Source organism: Nipponia nippon, unplaced genomic scaffold (assembly GCF_047370975.1).
Source record: "Nipponia nippon isolate SJK-2023a ecotype South Korea unplaced genomic scaffold, ASM4737097v1 scaffold_4, whole genome shotgun sequence".
NCBI lineage: Eukaryota > Metazoa > Chordata > Aves > Pelecaniformes > Threskiornithidae > Nipponia > Nipponia nippon.
Genome location: NW_028262358.1, coordinates 91,625,396 through 91,642,376, shown reverse-complemented (window position 1 = coordinate 91,642,376; position 16,981 = coordinate 91,625,396). Strand labels below are relative to the sequence as shown.

General features: G+C 41.7%; 1 protein-coding gene across 4 annotated transcripts in view; it reads right to left on the bottom strand.

Annotated features, from left to right (window-relative positions):
• Positions 1-16,981, bottom strand: part of FILIP1 (filamin A interacting protein 1) — a 112,653-nt gene that overhangs the window by 27,009 nt on the left and 68,663 nt on the right. The window contains exon 2 of one of the 4 annotated variants that reach the window (XM_087775497.1): positions 13,392-13,464. The exons of the other annotated variants lie outside the window; for them this stretch is intronic. Coding sequence (XP_087631623.1) covers positions 13,392-13,464 — 73 coding nt within the window. The remainder of the gene's footprint in view (positions 1-13,391; positions 13,465-16,981) is intronic. 4 annotated transcript variants of the gene reach the window in all.

Here is a 16,981-nt window from a genome sequence, read left to right as displayed (position 1 = left end):
GGGTGGAGGGGGCTTCACCGCGTTGGGGGCCGGCTGCTGCCGGCGCTTCCTCTTAGCACCGCTTTCCTGGAGTTTATTATTGACAGCCCCCTCCGGGCTCACAGTTTATAGGTTAACGATTAAGAAATAATAATTCGATGGCAGAGAAGCCTTATGAATTGCTTTCGCTTAACCGAACTAGGATGCACAAAAGCGATGCTTCCCAGTCCGAGCTGCCAATTCATTCCTCTGACTCAAGAAAAGTTCCTGTTGCTTGTCTCTTGTCTTCCTGGAGTTTGAAGTGGCGGTGCGACTGTTGGTAAGCGCTGCCTGATCTTAAGGTCAGTTGATAAAGGCATGAATGCATGAAGAAAATCCCCTGTGGATTTAATATACATGCATATTTGGTTTTGAAAATTCATGCATGGTAGCAAGGCTAACCGGGAGTCTGCTGAGGTCTGAAAAGCACCATTCTGCAAGCTCCCTGCATTAAAGAAGTCCTAAATCAGCCCTTTTGTTCCCAAACCAACATAAAAGAATTCGGGGATTCCTTCTGTTTGCCTAATGATTCCCTAGGCTGTCTACAGTCAACTTTTCAGTCTTTACCAGGGGAACTAGAAACCACTCTTCCCTTTCCCTTCTCCTTCCCTTCCTCCTTCTTCACCTTTTCTTCCCTCTTCCCCTTCCCGTTCACCTTCGTCTTTCCTTAAGAAGTTTGTAATATCCAAAAACACTGAAAGCATATCATGTCAAATATTATTATCCACAAAAATGGACCAGTGTGTGTTTACATTTTTGAGAAACTCTAGTTTTGTGTTCTTTCATTATTTTTCCTTAGGACCCTTGCCTCATTCAGCATACAAGCTGGACAGTGCTCATTTGAAAAGCAGGTGCTTAATGATCGTTTTTATGCTCTTTATTCAAGGCCCTGTTTACTACACACTCCTCAGCCTCTGCCGAGAACAGAATTATTAATTTCTGGGTAGGAGATAGAAGCACAAAGGGAGTAGGGTGTTGGTTGGGACACTTGCTCTGGGGTACGTAGGACGTGGTTTTCAGACTGCTGCAGGGTGGGTGCTGTGTGAGGACTGGATGCTCCAGACTCCTGCCCAGATCTCCAACAAGCTCCCCAAAATCAGAATCATAGAATCATAGAATCGTTAACGTTGGAAAAGACCCTTAAGATCATCGAGTCCAGCCATTAACCTAGCACTGCCAAGTCCACCACTAAACCATGTCCCTAAGCACCACATCTACCCGTCTTTTAAATGCCTCCAGGGATGGGGACTCAACCACTTCCCTGGGCAGCCTCTTCCAATGCCTGACTACCCTTTCGGTGAAGAAGTTTTTCCTAATATCCAAACTAAACTTCCCCTGATGCAGCTTGAGGCTGTTTCCTCTCGTCCTATCGCTTGTTTCTAGGGAGAAGAGACCGACCCCCACCTCGCTACGACCTCCTTTCAGGTCGTTGTAGAGAGCAATAAGGTCTCCCCTCAGCCTCCTCTTCTCCAGGCTAAACAACCCCAGCTCCCTCAGCCGCTCGTCAGAAGACTTGTGCTCTAGACCCTTCACCAGCTTCGTTGCCCTTCTTTGGACACACTCCAGCACCTCGATGTCCTTCTTGTGGTGAGGGGCCCAAAACTGAACACAGTACTCGACGTGCGGCCTCACCAGTGCCGAATCAGTCTTAGAGGGAAAAACGTTCACAACCCATGTAAATTAGCTTCACATGACTTAACTAGCGCCATGTAGGAAATCCGTCACAGAAACTCAACAGGGGTAGAGTCACATTTTCCAGGGGAAACACATACCAGCCTTAATCATTCTCTCCCTTTTTATATTCCCCTACCTCATTTACTAAATACTTTCCAAAAGATGAAGTTGGGGTCCTACAGAAAAATCATTGCCTCCTGTGTGCAAAGCTGATGCATCTCAATATGTTTCTATTTTTCCAGTGTCAGAGGAAAGGTTTCTGTACAAAACTTGTGTTTGATTATGCAATTACAAATGATCACATGCATCGAGCGGACAAATGTTCTGTGTAATCTACTTACTGTGTCCTTTGCAATCCTAATAACTGTTCTGGTAGAGCTACATATTCTTTAAAAAAAGGAAATTGCACACACAATGGCAAACAATAAAACAGGTATCTACCATTGAAATTTAATGATGTGGCATTATAGTGGCACTTAGGGACATCGTCAGATGAGTTTAGGTCTTTAGACTGCCTGCATAAAAGTCTGCACTCTGAGTTAACAAAATAATTGATAGCAATAGCAAGTTGTCAGCCTCGAGGCAGTTTGATACTAGAAAGGCACAGAGCACTTTGCAAGCGAGTTTCAAAACTATCTGCTGACAGACAGGTTTGACTGTGATCAGCAGCTGAGAGCAAGGCTCTGCCCCGCCAGCACTGCTGGCTCTGCAGGAGGATATCTGGTCACGCACCCCGTCCTGGCTGGCTCTGGGCTCGGAGCTTGTTGCACAGCTCATCCCAGTCCTGCTGCAGCCACTGTTCAGCCCCAGGTTCCTCCTCACCTCTGCACTCTATTTCTAACCCCCACCTCTCCCAAATCCACAGCCCTCCTAGATGTTCCCTCCTATCTGCTCTGGCTCTTCTTTCATCCGTGATGCCACACTTGGGCCAGGCTGGAACTGCAAGTGACACATCTTCCCTCATCTGTGTTTTCATGGTCTCAGCTCAGAGCAGAAATTTTAGGGACTTCAAGAGGATCCTAATATTTATATTAGGAACACAGCCATGAGTTTATAGCAGTCAGCTTTGTACAGATGTGACATGAAGAACGGAGGGGACACTGGGGGTCGAGGCCAGAAGGGATCACCCGTCTCATGAAGTCCGACCACTCACAATTACAGCAGCCATGCAGTGGACTCCTGCCCACACCAGAGACCTCAAGGGATTACCACTACCTGTGACAAATTTGGCAGCAAAAAAACAGCAGCTAGAGCTATAATGTGCCACAAGAAGACCAGAGAGTGACTGAGGGCATTGCCAGTATCCCTACCTGGCAAGGGATGTGTTAAAGGGAATGCCCAGAGGATGCCACAGAGCCTGCTCCAGTCTAAGCCATGGCCTCTTGCCCTGGTGCAAGCAAAGTCATCCGGAAAAGCATGGTGTCCTCCAGAGGGTGCTGCATCATAAAACCACAGAAAGGTTGAGGTTGGAAAGGACCTTGGCGATGTCTAGTCCAGCCCCCGGCAGGTCCAGTTAGAGCAGGTTGCACAGGGCCTGCTCTACTTGAGTCTTAGCCACCTCCAAGGACACAGACATCACAACCTCTCTGGGCAACCTGTTCCAGGGCCTGAACAACCTCATCTTGAAAAAAATCTAAATTAGGCTGGATCAGTAAGACAAGGCAACGTATACCACATACACTGCCTCCTGATAGTCACCAGCGGCACCTGTGACCACCAGTGATCCCCAGAGGGGACTTATCCCAGGCTGCCAGCTCCCTCAGCTTACTCTGCAACTTAGAAATAAAAGCACAGGGAACATGATATAGAGTTACTGAAGTTGTTTAGATGTGAGCCAACTGGCTGCCAGACTTGTTAGAGAAAGTGCAGCATGGTAGTGGTGAGCCTACATACCCTGCACTAACTGAGATATATCTGTACCACCACCAGACTTCATAATTAAAGTGTGCTCCATCACCAGTCCAGCTACTCCTAGTACCCACCACTACGGTAGTACCAGAATGATAGAGGACATCTCGTAGGATGTCACAGATAAGGTCAAACGGGCCTTTAACCTTTACAACCTTTGTTTTACTGCATAAGAATCAAATTATGTGTATATATAAGAATATAAAGGTACTCCATATGTTGTTATTTCTCAAGAGTACCTTCACTTTTAAGTCACATCAAAGGCTGGGAAAATCTAACTTGCTCCCCAGAATTTCATTAATCTTTTTGTTTATGCTTTCATTGGGATGAAGTAGTCAAAGAAACGCATTCCTGAGTAAAGCAGCACTTGCAACACTGTGAGACCAGATAAGAAAAACACCAAGAAATAAAAGCAGAAGAGGGAATAGATAGGAATCCCAAATTCAAACTCACCTCTGAAAGTCAGAAATTGTACTGCGCATCTGGCACAGTTGTCTGCTATAGAGGAGAGTAACTGGGAAGCAAACGATGGAATTGGTTTAACTATTTAATGATGTGCTAATGGACTACACATTTCTTTGATAAGTTGCTGTCTTTAAAGATTGACTAAACTCTGCACAGCAATGGATTCGTCTTGTGGATCTTAGGGACTTCTAACAAATGATTGCCTGATTATAAAATTCTCTGTAAACAGGACTTTGTAACCTTTCCAGCAGACCGCCCTGCTCTCTGTTGGCTCGTTATCTTCAGTGCAGAAACATATGTAACATTTACAGTGAAGGCAGCACTTGCAACTCTCTCCAAGTTCTCTAACATGTTATGAAAAACCCAAATATTTCTGTTTGTGCAAAACAAAACTTCTCCTAAATTTGTGTTTACTTACATACATGAAAAAGTACACTGTGTTGCTTGCCAGACTTAATTTTTTCGTTCATAAAACATTCAAAGCAGTGAAAATCTTCCATCATTATTTTGGTTTTTGTTTTCCTTCCTTTGGTAAGTCAAACTCATTTGGTAAATCAGAGCTGTCCTCCACTTTCTACTCAGCCAGTTGCCTACTTTGAGTGTAACAGATATTAATGAATTCAGTGGCACCTTGACAGAACATGAAAACTTTGAATATTGAGGGAAGGGAGAGGCTGATTTTAATTTGCTGCCGAAGATATACTGAACAAGGTGATCCACTGGGCCTTTTGGAGACAAATAAATAATGAAGATAAATACAGTAAATTCTTGAAACATGACTTTGTAGGAAAAGCCTGAGAAAAAGACTTGAAGTTGGACCTTGTGCTGTTATATCTCAGGCAATACATTTTATATGGCATACGTCATGCACACTAAAAAACTTCATTTGGTGAGCTGCACTGACAACTGGCTTTGTTCACCTTTGTTCTTATTTAAAACAGGTTGTTCCATGCAGCTGTTAAATAAACTGTGTGCACACACACACGCACACACATTTGCACACAGGCTTTTTTATTACTCCTCAGATCTTTCTAAATAAGTCATGCTGCCTAGTTTTTAAATTCTTTTTGCAGCATGAAAATTGCCCTACGTTAGGATCTGCTGCCTTTTATGGAAGCATGATTCAAAAGTTTAACAAAAGCATTTGTGGCTTTGCTTTCCTTTTCCATTTTTTTTTTCCCTTCTGTTTTTCTGCTTTCTTAACACTTGTGTGTATCCTTTTGATATCTGGGAAAGCTCAGTATCTCTAACACCGGTGGGACTCCCTGAAGTAAAAGTGATTACGGCTGCAGTAGGACCCGTCTACGTCAAGGATACTGGTTTATACTATGATTTGATCATTATTTTGTGAATAAGCACCAAGAGTGTCATAGAAGCAGGCTGTGGCCCTTTGACCAAAGCATCTCTGGAGTCAGGGGAAGAGGGGTCCAGGACCTCAGAGAAGTGCATATGGCAGGATGGTTCTTTGCTGCCTCCCGTGGACCTGCCATTTTTAGCATTGGTTGCTTCACATATCTGTGCTTTATCAGAGCACCCCACTAATGCCATCTTTACCTGCTTTGGTCCCCACCCTATTTCTTCTAAATTACTCACTTTTGATGTGCTAGGTGTCTATAAGGAAAAGTGACATGGAGGAGTGAGTTTGAGGCTTTGAGAGCAGGGAGAGCTGTGGCTGTTCTCAGCTTACCAGGAAAGACTTAGATTTTTGGCAGTGTCTTGGCTTCTTTTGCTCAAGCTGAGTCTGGGACATGAATTAAGCCTGGCTGATTTTCACCTGTGTGTTACTTTTGTTCTGTTGGCAGCTGGCTCTCTGTTGTTGCCCCTTCTGCTGCCTCCCCCTCACCTGACTTCTATGAGTGTGGGTTTCTAGAACATAAATACTCCATCTAGAGATGAGAGTCACATTTTTAAGCATGCAAATGAGTAACTCATGAAGAACAGTGGTAAATATTCCCTTACTGGAAACTGAAAATCAAGGCAGAATTACTTTTTTCCCTGAAGTGTATCATCTGTTGGTGCAAACAAGTTCTGGGAAGTCCCAGTGCCCGTGCTATACTGCATCAAGCCACATCGTCAATATGATGCCTTCTGCTTAATTTTTGCTGTATTTTTCTTTATATGTCGTCTTCTGCTTGCAGCTCAGTCTCTCTTCCATCTTCATCTCTTCACCGTCTTTCTCCCCTCTGTCACTCACCTAGAAGGCTCTGCAGGGCTCTACTTTCGCCAACAGCTAGTTCCCCTCACCACTCCCTCTGTTCTCATTAATCTCCTAATTCAGATTCACTTCCCATATTCTTTACCTTGTGGCTGCCATCCCCTGCCCTAAACCTGCCTCTTCGCTATTCCTCATCCTTCACCTTCCAGTTCCATCAGTTCAGTTCTTGCCCCGTTGCTCTAACTCCTGCTGACCTTTTCTGGACTTCCTTTTCTTTTGTGCTTCTTCTCACAGACGCCTCCTCAAAGCAGGGTGATCCAGTGACTGACTGGGACTAAAAGGCACCTGAGCCCTAGACCTAAAACTAAAGGTTGTCCATCTCACTGCTTCCCATTTGATATGCCACTGAAATAATGTATTTGATAGAATGAATAAAACAAGTGGGCAGGAAAAACGAGAGAAAACAGGCTCCAAAGAATTGCTTGTTTGTTTTAGAATCAAGCAACCCAAGCGATGGTGTCTGGAATCACCATGACAGGGTCTCAAACATGGGAAAGTGTTTAAAAAAAAAAGTGAAGAGGTTTAAAATCTGGATTTGGGATGTAGCATCATTTATATAATTGCACACACTTGGCTAGTCAAGCATGGAAAAGCTCACACAGCTGTACAACAGCAATGCAGCTTGAGAGCAAGAGTCCGTTCAAGTGGAGTCAATATAAAAACTCCATCTCCCTCAATGCAGAGTCTCAGATTTTCTTAGAAATACGGGCTATGTGTGCACTGGTTTATATCATATTTGGCCACCTCAGTCACACTTTGACATAAGGATAAAACAATACACACCTATAAAAGTGGAGAAAAGTAAATAATCTTATGAAGATTCCTTCTTGATTTTTAAACATGACTTCCTGTGAGCACCATATTCAGTGATTTAGCAAATAATGAATCCTCAGTAAACTTTTCAAATACTGTACAAGAGCAGTCAGTGGCTGCTTTTATGACCTAAAGAGAGACTGATAGATTTTAACAACATCAGCACTGACTAATCCTGGCTGTCACACCACATCCTAATACATTGTGTCCCAACTGTCAGTCTGAAGGGCTATGAAGGTATTTCTGTCAATTTTTGTGCCAGGACCCTCAGTTCTTGCCCTGAACACAGAGGACCACACACTTGGCCACCACATCCATCTCACAACCCTACCTTTGCTAGTGCTTTTTGCCCCTGTGTTCTGGAGGTGCAGCATAAATGGACACCCCCCCCCAAAAAAAAAAAAAAACCCGAAACCAAAACTCACCACAACATTGGGGAAAAAAAAAAAACAACCAACAAAAAAAACCTGCACCTACAGAAAGCTTTTCTACTATCACATCACTAATTACTACAACTCATGCAATTCTTAGGTTTGCTGCTTGCTTTAGAAGATTTGTGTCTATTGAGAGGCAATTATAGAAGAGACTGTCCCCACTGTACACCCCGCAGCACTCACCCAGGGGCTAGACTCTCCCAAGATCTGAGCCTGCTATTTTAACCTCCTACTTGTAGTTGCTTAGAGCAGGATCCAAAAAAGACTCACATAGATTTCTGGAATGCAATTAATGAAGAATTTAAAGAGGGAAAAATTAAAAAAAAAAAACAACACACATATAAATCTGAATGTTCATAGACACCTGATTTTTGGGCAGATCTGTATCTTGGTCACCCAAACTTGCTGTTGGACATCCTTGGAAGTCCCATCATCTTGGCTGAGCTGAACATCATTCTCCACCTGAGGTTATTTGGGCCTCATGAAATACATGTCTTTACACACAGAATGGCGAGGGGCTTGTTCTGAGGACCAGGGAGACACGGGCTGACCACAGCCATCGCACAAGGATGGGAGCCATAGGTGCTTCCATTCAAAGGAAGACTTGCAAGGGAGCTGCCTCTTGCACCAGCACCTGCAAGCTGCATTACTTGCCCAGGGAATGGCATACCTGGTTTTATTTTTCTCTTCAGTCTGAAATGATTCCAGCTTGCACTACTGCTTTCCAAGATGATATCCTGACCACCAGCCTGTTGAGGATTTGGACGGCGAAAGGAAAGGACAGGGAAAACTCATGTACCCAGATGGAAAGCAAGCAAGGAGAAACCAAGCCAGTTTCATATAGTAAGTGTGAATTAGAAGGTGCTCTTCTTGCTTCTGCTTGCCTTAAAATTTCTTTCTACCATGTCTGTGTTGCCCTCTGAATAACTGCAGGGCTTATGCATCGTGGTCCTGTTGTTTTCTAATCAGGTATTTGGTTGTCAGCTCTTGACTTCCACTGAGCACCCTCACTTACAAATCACTGTTATTTTTAAAAATGTTATAGTGACATAAGTCCAAATGATGCCTCATGCACAAAGAGAGGCGAAATCAGTTTGGAAAAGCTTACAGCCTCCTTGGTAGAATCAATAGGCAATACTGACCAAAAATAATTCAAACTACAAAGGTGTTATTTGGCTGTAGAAATTATGTAAAAATAATATAGTAATAAATTATTATTATCATAAATAGAAATGTATATAGAAGTCATATAAAAATATAATCATACAGAAAATCAATATTGTTGATAAGTTATTTTGCTGGAGAGCAAACTCTTATCCAGGAGCTATAACTCCACTCAAGAAACTGATGTATGTAATACATTTATACATGCATATATATACTTCTACAGGTACATACACACACACACACAAATTTTAACATTTTCAGAGTTTCTACCCTGATTCTCATTAATCAAGAAGAGCTCTACTGACTTCAAAGGAATTGCACCAGTGCCAGCTTTGTGCTCATAAAATCCAGTGTCGTGTTGGTGTTTTTATGGATTAGTTATTTCGTAAGACCCGAAGAAGCTGGATGCAGAGAGCTGAGTGTGCTAGTGATGGGCACAAAGCAATAGTACCTGCCACCGAAAGCAAGTTGGACCAACAGCATATGGTCTGTCAGGTAAGGATGTGAGCCAGTCAAACCAGGACACACTCTTCTCCATCGCAGGATTAGCAGTGCCCACAAAGCGTGAGCTGTGCAACGAATGCAAGTGGCAATGCTCTATCCTCTTCATTACCCGCCTGCCTTTCAACAGTATGGACACTGTTTTGCCCCTGCTGTTTTTGGAAACCGGGGTTATATCTCAGCCAGTAATTTGCAAAATGAAAAAATGGTGAAAGCTATGCATCGTTTTAAAACAGGTTAAGTCATCTAGGAAAAGTCTGATATTTAAATGATGAAAGAGAATAGATCTATCCCTTTCCAGTTCCTCTGAAAATAAACATTTTAAATGGAACTGTACAGGAACTTTCATCCTGTGATATATATACTTGTCACCAAGAGATACTTTTTCATCTATGACATAATTGCTATCATCAGAAAAGCATTGCTGTCACTCTGCTGTAATTTAGCCTCATTTTCTGTTTGTTTCTTTATCTTTTCTCATTGGGGCATTACACAGTCAGCTACATTATTATTAATCATTCCCTAATATAAGCAACTGGATAACAGAGCTGTGTAATTGATTTTTCAGTTCCAGAGCTGAACCAAAATTTCAATAAGTAATTATCAAATAAAAAAAAAAAATCACCACCACTTTCTTTTTCTCTCTCATTCAAGTGGAAAAAAAAGTTTCATGAGGATTTCAGTGAAACATTTGTTCATCTTGAGTAAGTAATTTAATTTCCATCTTTGTCATTTTAAGAAAAGCAGCAGGTAGAGAGGACCATATCTTGGCACCATTCACCAAACCAACAAGTGAAAAATCCTCGGGTTTTGGGAGGTGGAGAGACCAGGCTCAGTGAATTCCTGTGTCTGGGGGGATTTGAATACCCAGGCACTGACCTGCAAGAAGATTTTCACACCGTTGGTGAAAAGAACTCAAAAAGTATAAAAGTGATTTGTAAAAGTGGAACAATTTTACCTGAGAAGAGTGGGAACAGAGACCCCAAGAGACCCAAGGACATGACCAGGAAGACCTCCTCAGAGAAGTGGGTTCAGATCCCAAAAGGTTGACGGGAGGATTGAAAGTCCAGGTGAACGGCATAATCATAGGGTTATTTGATATGTTTTTTTGACTATCTGGTCTTGTGAATCAAGCCATCAGATTTTCTTTGATGACATTTATAATGATTATCTTACACATAAAATGGCATTTTTAATGAGTTTTTAAAAAATTAGTCTAAACACTAACTATGGCAACACAATATTATAATCACAAATGCTTTACAAATATGCACTGAATTACAGATTTTGTGTTCTGCATTTCTTCCCCATCACATTTGCACAAGCTTTGGCAAATATCACAAGAACATTTGGTTTGGATTTTTGCACCCCCTGGGTTTTTTGTTCTGCCTTAAAATTTTCCCACATATAAGCCTTAAAAAGAAATGAAAACTGAAATGATGCAAATATAAAATTCATTATTGGTATTCTCCACTGCTGGTGGAGATACTGCAGGAATGAGAAGGGATGCACAACTTAGCACCCTTTTTGGGAAAGAAGATGGAAAAAGCCATACATCTGTTTAGGGTGAGGAATGCTTCTATATAGGCTCACTGAGTCAGAATAACCCCCCAAGTCAGATGACATCTTGAGGTTCTTCACACAACTTAGTGGAAGTTATCTGACCATGTAGAACAGGTCTTGAATATTTGTAGGGCATTAATCAAAATAGTAAGTCAGTCATATACTTCTCTAATCAGTCTGCATATCTCTGCACAGGTAAACTTCCATTTAAACATAAAGCAAATATGCAACGTGTTCAAGCTTGAGTGCCTATTAGCATATATTTATACTTGTAAATAAGTGGCATCTATCTAAATTTTTTAGAAATTCACTGAAACCTGGCACTTCAACTGAAACCTGTTTCTAATCTTTCTGAATGAGGAAGCAATTTTCCCTACATGACCCTGATTCAGTTCTTGTTTTCTTTGCGTAAAAAAATGACAACTTAAAAAGATGGCCTCAGTAGAGCTGTGAACTGATATTTATTTCGGTAGTATAATAACTCTGAAACATGCCAAAGGCCCTTTAAATGTTAAAATTATTACCTATTGCACCCTGGACAGAGTTTGGGTTCGTGAGTAGATTTTGAATGAAGTCATATTTTCCCCCGTCTGACCCTGCGAGCATTTGAATTGATGATTTTAGCAAGCAAACTTGCTAGGAATAATGAACTACATATAGTTTTGTATAATAATTCTCTCTCAAGGGCTGTGAAGCTGATGCCTACTTAGAAATAATTTTGGAAGAATAGCTGAAACAACACATGATGCCATTTAATATAATCCCAGAAGTGACTGAAAGACTGGACAGTTTTGAGGACTATCCAAGTGTGAAGACATGGATTTGGATTAGTCCCAGCTCATGGCAAGCCTCACATTGTGTAAGACTTGCAATACTTTCATATTGTTTCTCCACAGTCCAATGTGCCTGTTTGTTCTCACGTTTTTAAATTACCTTTGTAGCCATTTTGTTGGAACTTGGGACCAGATTCATTAGTTAAAACATAAACTTTGAGCATTTGCTGCCTTGCAGTCAGCTGGAGCTGTAAAACAGGACCTGCAAAATGGATGACCATCAAATTTATTTAACTGTGCAGAAATGGTATTTGTCATTGCCAGTTTTTTTCATTGATTTCTTTTAATAGACTACCACAGAATTTGTGATCTGTGATCCTGTGAATACATTACATCTGATTGATAGAAAATATAGCCAGTGTTTCCAAACCATACAGATAGCATGTCAACCTAAAAGAAAAGAATAGAAACTGTACCATTATCTTTGTCTTCTACATTATAAGATTAAAAGTTTAGAGCTGCACTTACTGAAAAGTAGACAGAAAGTGACTCAGTGCTCTACTACGGCCAGTAATGTGCGGTAAGATGAGTAACTACTGTAGGCAATGGTGAATTCCCACAGTGTCATTGGGCTGGCTTTTCCTTTTTTTTGGGTCACAATTTGGAAACCAGGACACAGAAACAATCACTATATGAGAAAAAAAGTCAGAGTACAAATATGGCTAAGAACTCTTGGAGAAAAAAAATGGCAAAAATCTTTCTGTAAAGTAACTCAATTTCCAGACTTTAAAGGAATCACCAACAGATTGCACAGTTACAGGCCAAAATCTGTGCTATATGTTTGCACCATACACCTCACCCCAATATCTCTGTATGGGGCTATTCTTACCACAGAATTTGGCCTTAAACTGGTAAATCACAGAGATTTGTTAGTCCTGAACACTTCATACTTTTGGCTTCATTGTTCTCTAAACAAGTAATTGACTGATGGATACTCTGCCCTGCTGTCTTCCTGCCAGCTTCTTTATTTTACAAGCTCCATAAAAATCAAGAGAAGATGCAAACTGGAAAGGTAACGCGCACAAAATCTCCAAGCTATGTCACACTGCAGCCTTTACACTTGCTTGGGTCCATGAAATAAAGGGAAACAAAAAGGCAAGCACTTCCCAATGAAAGGCTTGGTGCTGCCGTCTCGTGGGAAAAGGGAGAAGGGGAGCTTTGGTAATAAAAGCAGAAATGCAAAAAGGGGAAAAAAAAGATTTTAAAAACTTGCTAACATCAACACTCCCATTTTTGTTTCGGGACGGCTGTGTGCTTTATTGCTCGCAGATCAGTTTCCTTTGCAGGTGATGCGGGCCCAGAATTACATCACCAGCAGAGCAGCCAAGAGCATCTCAATGCCAGGATGACCGAAGCCGCGAGGAATGTATTATCACAGACCTCCGAGGGACTTGCCAGTGCATTCCTTGCTGGGGGTGCTGCAATGGGGGAGGCAGAGAGGAGGCAATTTTACTTGAAGACTGAAAGGAAACTTTGTGGAGGAAAGATCTGGGGTCACAGTCCTGCTGTCTCCTCTAAGCAGATCTAATTATGGCCATGTACTTCAAAAAGAGGGTTTAACTAAAACCAGATTTAGCAGGGCACTGCTTAGGAAGTACAGACTGAATCCTCGGCCTTGCCTTTGAGGAAAATGTGAAATGCTTCAGTGCACTGGGAACACTGTCACTGTGGTTGTAAAGAATGATTTGAAGCCGCAGCAAGGAAAGCAAGAGCCAATTTAAAATCCTCATCACTTCAATGAAGTTTTAAATAAAATGTGACTAAATATAATATTGATTCTTTCAGACAGACAATACTTACATTAGGTACTGGGTGTCTATTTGCTGATACGTAGTGTGGTGGGGTAAAAGTCTCAGCAGTCTCAGGGATCGTGCTGGAAATGATCAAATTATTCACAAAGCAGTTGCACAGATCTCCCTTAACAGCTCCAACAAAGCCTTTCTGCCACATCGCACCCTCTATTCGGCAAACCACGTCCCATGCATATGAAAGAAACTCCTTCCTCCCCCCATTTTTGAAGGCTTTCAGCCTATTTCTGCTCTCCGTCCTGCAGGACTGGCTCAGTGGTCCTCACCACAAGCCTGTTTCTGAACCATTAAAATCAATGGGAGCTTTCCAGTGCTTTTAATAGCAGCAAAACATGCTGTCAACAAACGGGATTAAAAGAGTACAAGACAAATTGTTCAGAGATTAGCACCTCTAAAAATGTCAGGATTTTAAACCTCATCTCCTAGGTCTATCGAGAGGTCAAAGCTGTGCTGAGGTTACACAGAGCTCTCCCCTTTTCCACCAGAAGAAAAAGCCCTGCTGATCAAATAAAAAAGTTTATAATTGATCCTAAAGATTTCTTCCCCCACCCAGTTCCCTAAAGGGGAAGGCAAGAGGGCTGGGACTAGGCAGAACAGAGAACAACCAAGTATTACTTCATGTTAAGCCCACTTTACACAAGAACTTTTTGGGGTAGGGAAGTGCCAATAGCTGGTCCAGTGGCAGCCAGCTCAGCCGATGCCCAAGCTCACGCCGCCAGCTCACTCCCCAAAGCATGGCTGAAGATCAGGAGGTGCCTGTGCTGGGAGGACTAATTTTATCATTGCAGCTGCTGCTGCATAGTCTGCTGCTCTTCAGGTGTCCACTGCAAGCCACATCGCCAGTGAAGCTCCAGTCAGACCCCTCATTCTCCACCTGCCAGACCCGAGACTTCTTACCCCATCGTTTGCCACCAAAGTTCTCTGAGGGGACCCAGGGGCCTCCATCTCTTCTCCTTATTCCTCAGCCTTATTAGGAGGCTCCAGAAAGATGGCTGCTTTTGCACTCCCAGGGACAGGAGATGCCCAAGGGCAACTTGATGTTACAGTAACAGCAGCTGAGGTGGGCAAGCGTGGAAAAGGGGAATTTTGGTTGAATGGTAAAAATAAAAAATACTATCCCTAACTTTCAAAACATTCCCATCTTTATTTATGATTATAGCATACTATAGGGAAATTTGCAAAGCACTTCAGCCACCATGTCTGTAGAAGCACCTTCCACTAAAAGTACTAGATTTCTTTCATCTCCGTCTGGCAAATGGTTGTCACTACTCTTTTCCTGTAGCATGCCAACCTTTTCCACAACCTTTCTACAGCTTAGTTGCACTTGGTGTTGCAGAGCCAACACCAACAGTCAGGCCCTCCAACTTTCTCCATTTACCCTCCTAGCTGTCTACATTTTGAATATCCCTGTGTGCATTTTTCTCTTTTTTATACTTTTCATGCATAATCATTCTTGATAAATAATGTTTTCCTGTTACTTCCTTCCTGTGCAAGGCTGACCTAATAATTAGTCCCTCATAGGGACTGTTTGCTTTCATATCATATTGTTGTGGATGGATTAGAGATAACGTATGAAAGTGTATGTAAAAAAAATATTCCAAAGTAAATACATTAAGAGAGTGCTAGAAATACATTAGAACTGAGGCATATTTCTGCTCTTAAAGAATTTCCCTTTTTATCTTGTTCAAACTTTCACAGGCCAGCAAAAGCAGATGTGGCCTCTAAAAATTGGTGTGGACAACAATGGTTAGAAAAGATGATTGGTAAAATACTGCGAGGAAAGAAATTACTTAAATTACTTAGGTCCAGGACAGAAATTATTACTGCTCTCATTGTACCAGACTGCTGTGAGATGGCCGTCCCACAGGACTGTTCTTCCTCCGGCTCACCCTGTCTCATTAACATTATAACTGCGAGTGCAGCAGAGTAGCCGACGGGCAAAGTTCACCTCCGTGTCCCTTTTCTTTTTTGTGGAGACTACAAGTCTGTTCAGCTCTTAATAAAATAACCCTCAGGCCTCAAAGCACCACAGTAAAACAAATTATATATATATATAGTGGTACTTATAAAACAAGAATGCCTATGCAGGACCCTGAGAAATGCCTTTGGGCATGTCAGTTCTATATCCCAATATGCAGATTAAGTGAGTATGGGAGTTTTTTGTATGTTTTAACCTATTGCAACTTAATATTTCCACTGCAAACTCTTTCTTTTTGACAAAAATCTATTGCTGATTACCACTGTGGGGCTTTCCTGAGAAGACATCCCATCACCCTCTCTCTCTTCGTGAATATAGCCCTCAAATGATACTACTTCCAGTTTTTAATACCTACAAAGATGTGGGTGCAGCCTCAGTTTCATGTGCACTCAGCAAACAAAGATGAGGAGTTGAGATCATTTAAGACTGTACACTAATGAGTGTTTTCCAGCCCGTCCTGATTTTGCTAATCTGCTCTGCAAGTGATCTGGGAGGAAGACCCTGAAGAGGGAGGGACATGCATGCTTGGTTTTCTATGTTTAGCTACATGCCGTGTTCTCTCTGCTTGGTCACTACTAAACTTGAAACGAATTTTCTCATTACTGCCTTAGACAAACAAAATGGATTAAATAGCAAACATCAGGTTTCTTGTGTCACTCAACATAAACCAAAAGGGCTTCAGCACTGCAGTTTTTCCCCTGCAACCACCAGTACAGAGGCACTGGTGACTAAAGCCGGCAGATTTCGTTGATCTTAAAGATCTGCTCTCAATAGAAGTTCAAACTCAAATTCTCCTCTTTCTATTGATGTTTCTCCAAAAATTGTAGAACCTGGGAAAACTGAAGTTTAAAAGACACGAAAGAGCAGGAAGAGTATGAAAAAATGTCTACAGAGATGGGACTTGATATCGCAGCAGTGGAAAGCTTTTTAATCAGTTCATTGAAGGAAGTCAGTTCAAATCAGGTCATAATCTTAGGCTATTTAGTGGCTTTCACAAACTGAGCTGGAATAATAAGAAGTCAACAATTGTCAAATTAAAGTGAATATAAAATATAAAGACAAATGTAAATGCTATTTTAATACCACTTGTGTATCATTTTAGTTGCCTGCATGTCCACACAGACACAGATATCCAGCACAGAGAAAAAATGACATCTATGAAAATCAGATGTGAAATTGCTCCTTACTTGGAAATGCAACATTTTTTTTTATTTTCTGCAAAGAGAATCAAATTGCTAAGATGCAGAAGCATTTTCACCCTTTAAAGTTTGCCAATCAACCCAGAAAAATAGAGACACAGAAAACCAGCGGCTATTAAACGAGGAAATATGGTCACTGTAGCTCATGTGCCACCTACTCAAAGCTGGCGCTGAACTGAGCTCAGGAAATACACCAAACAATTTAGCTCCTGGCTTTTTGTAAATGTCTGCCACCAGACTGTGGTTTCCTCAAAAGCATTTCTTCTTTGAACTTGCCTTAAGTATTTTTCTCAGAGCTTTTTTTTTTAAAAAAAAAAAAGTTGTGGATTGATTTCAAGCAGTTTGGTATGAGCATGAAAATTTCGTATTGAAAAACTGAGGCTGTTACCGAGCGCTCATTCTTCA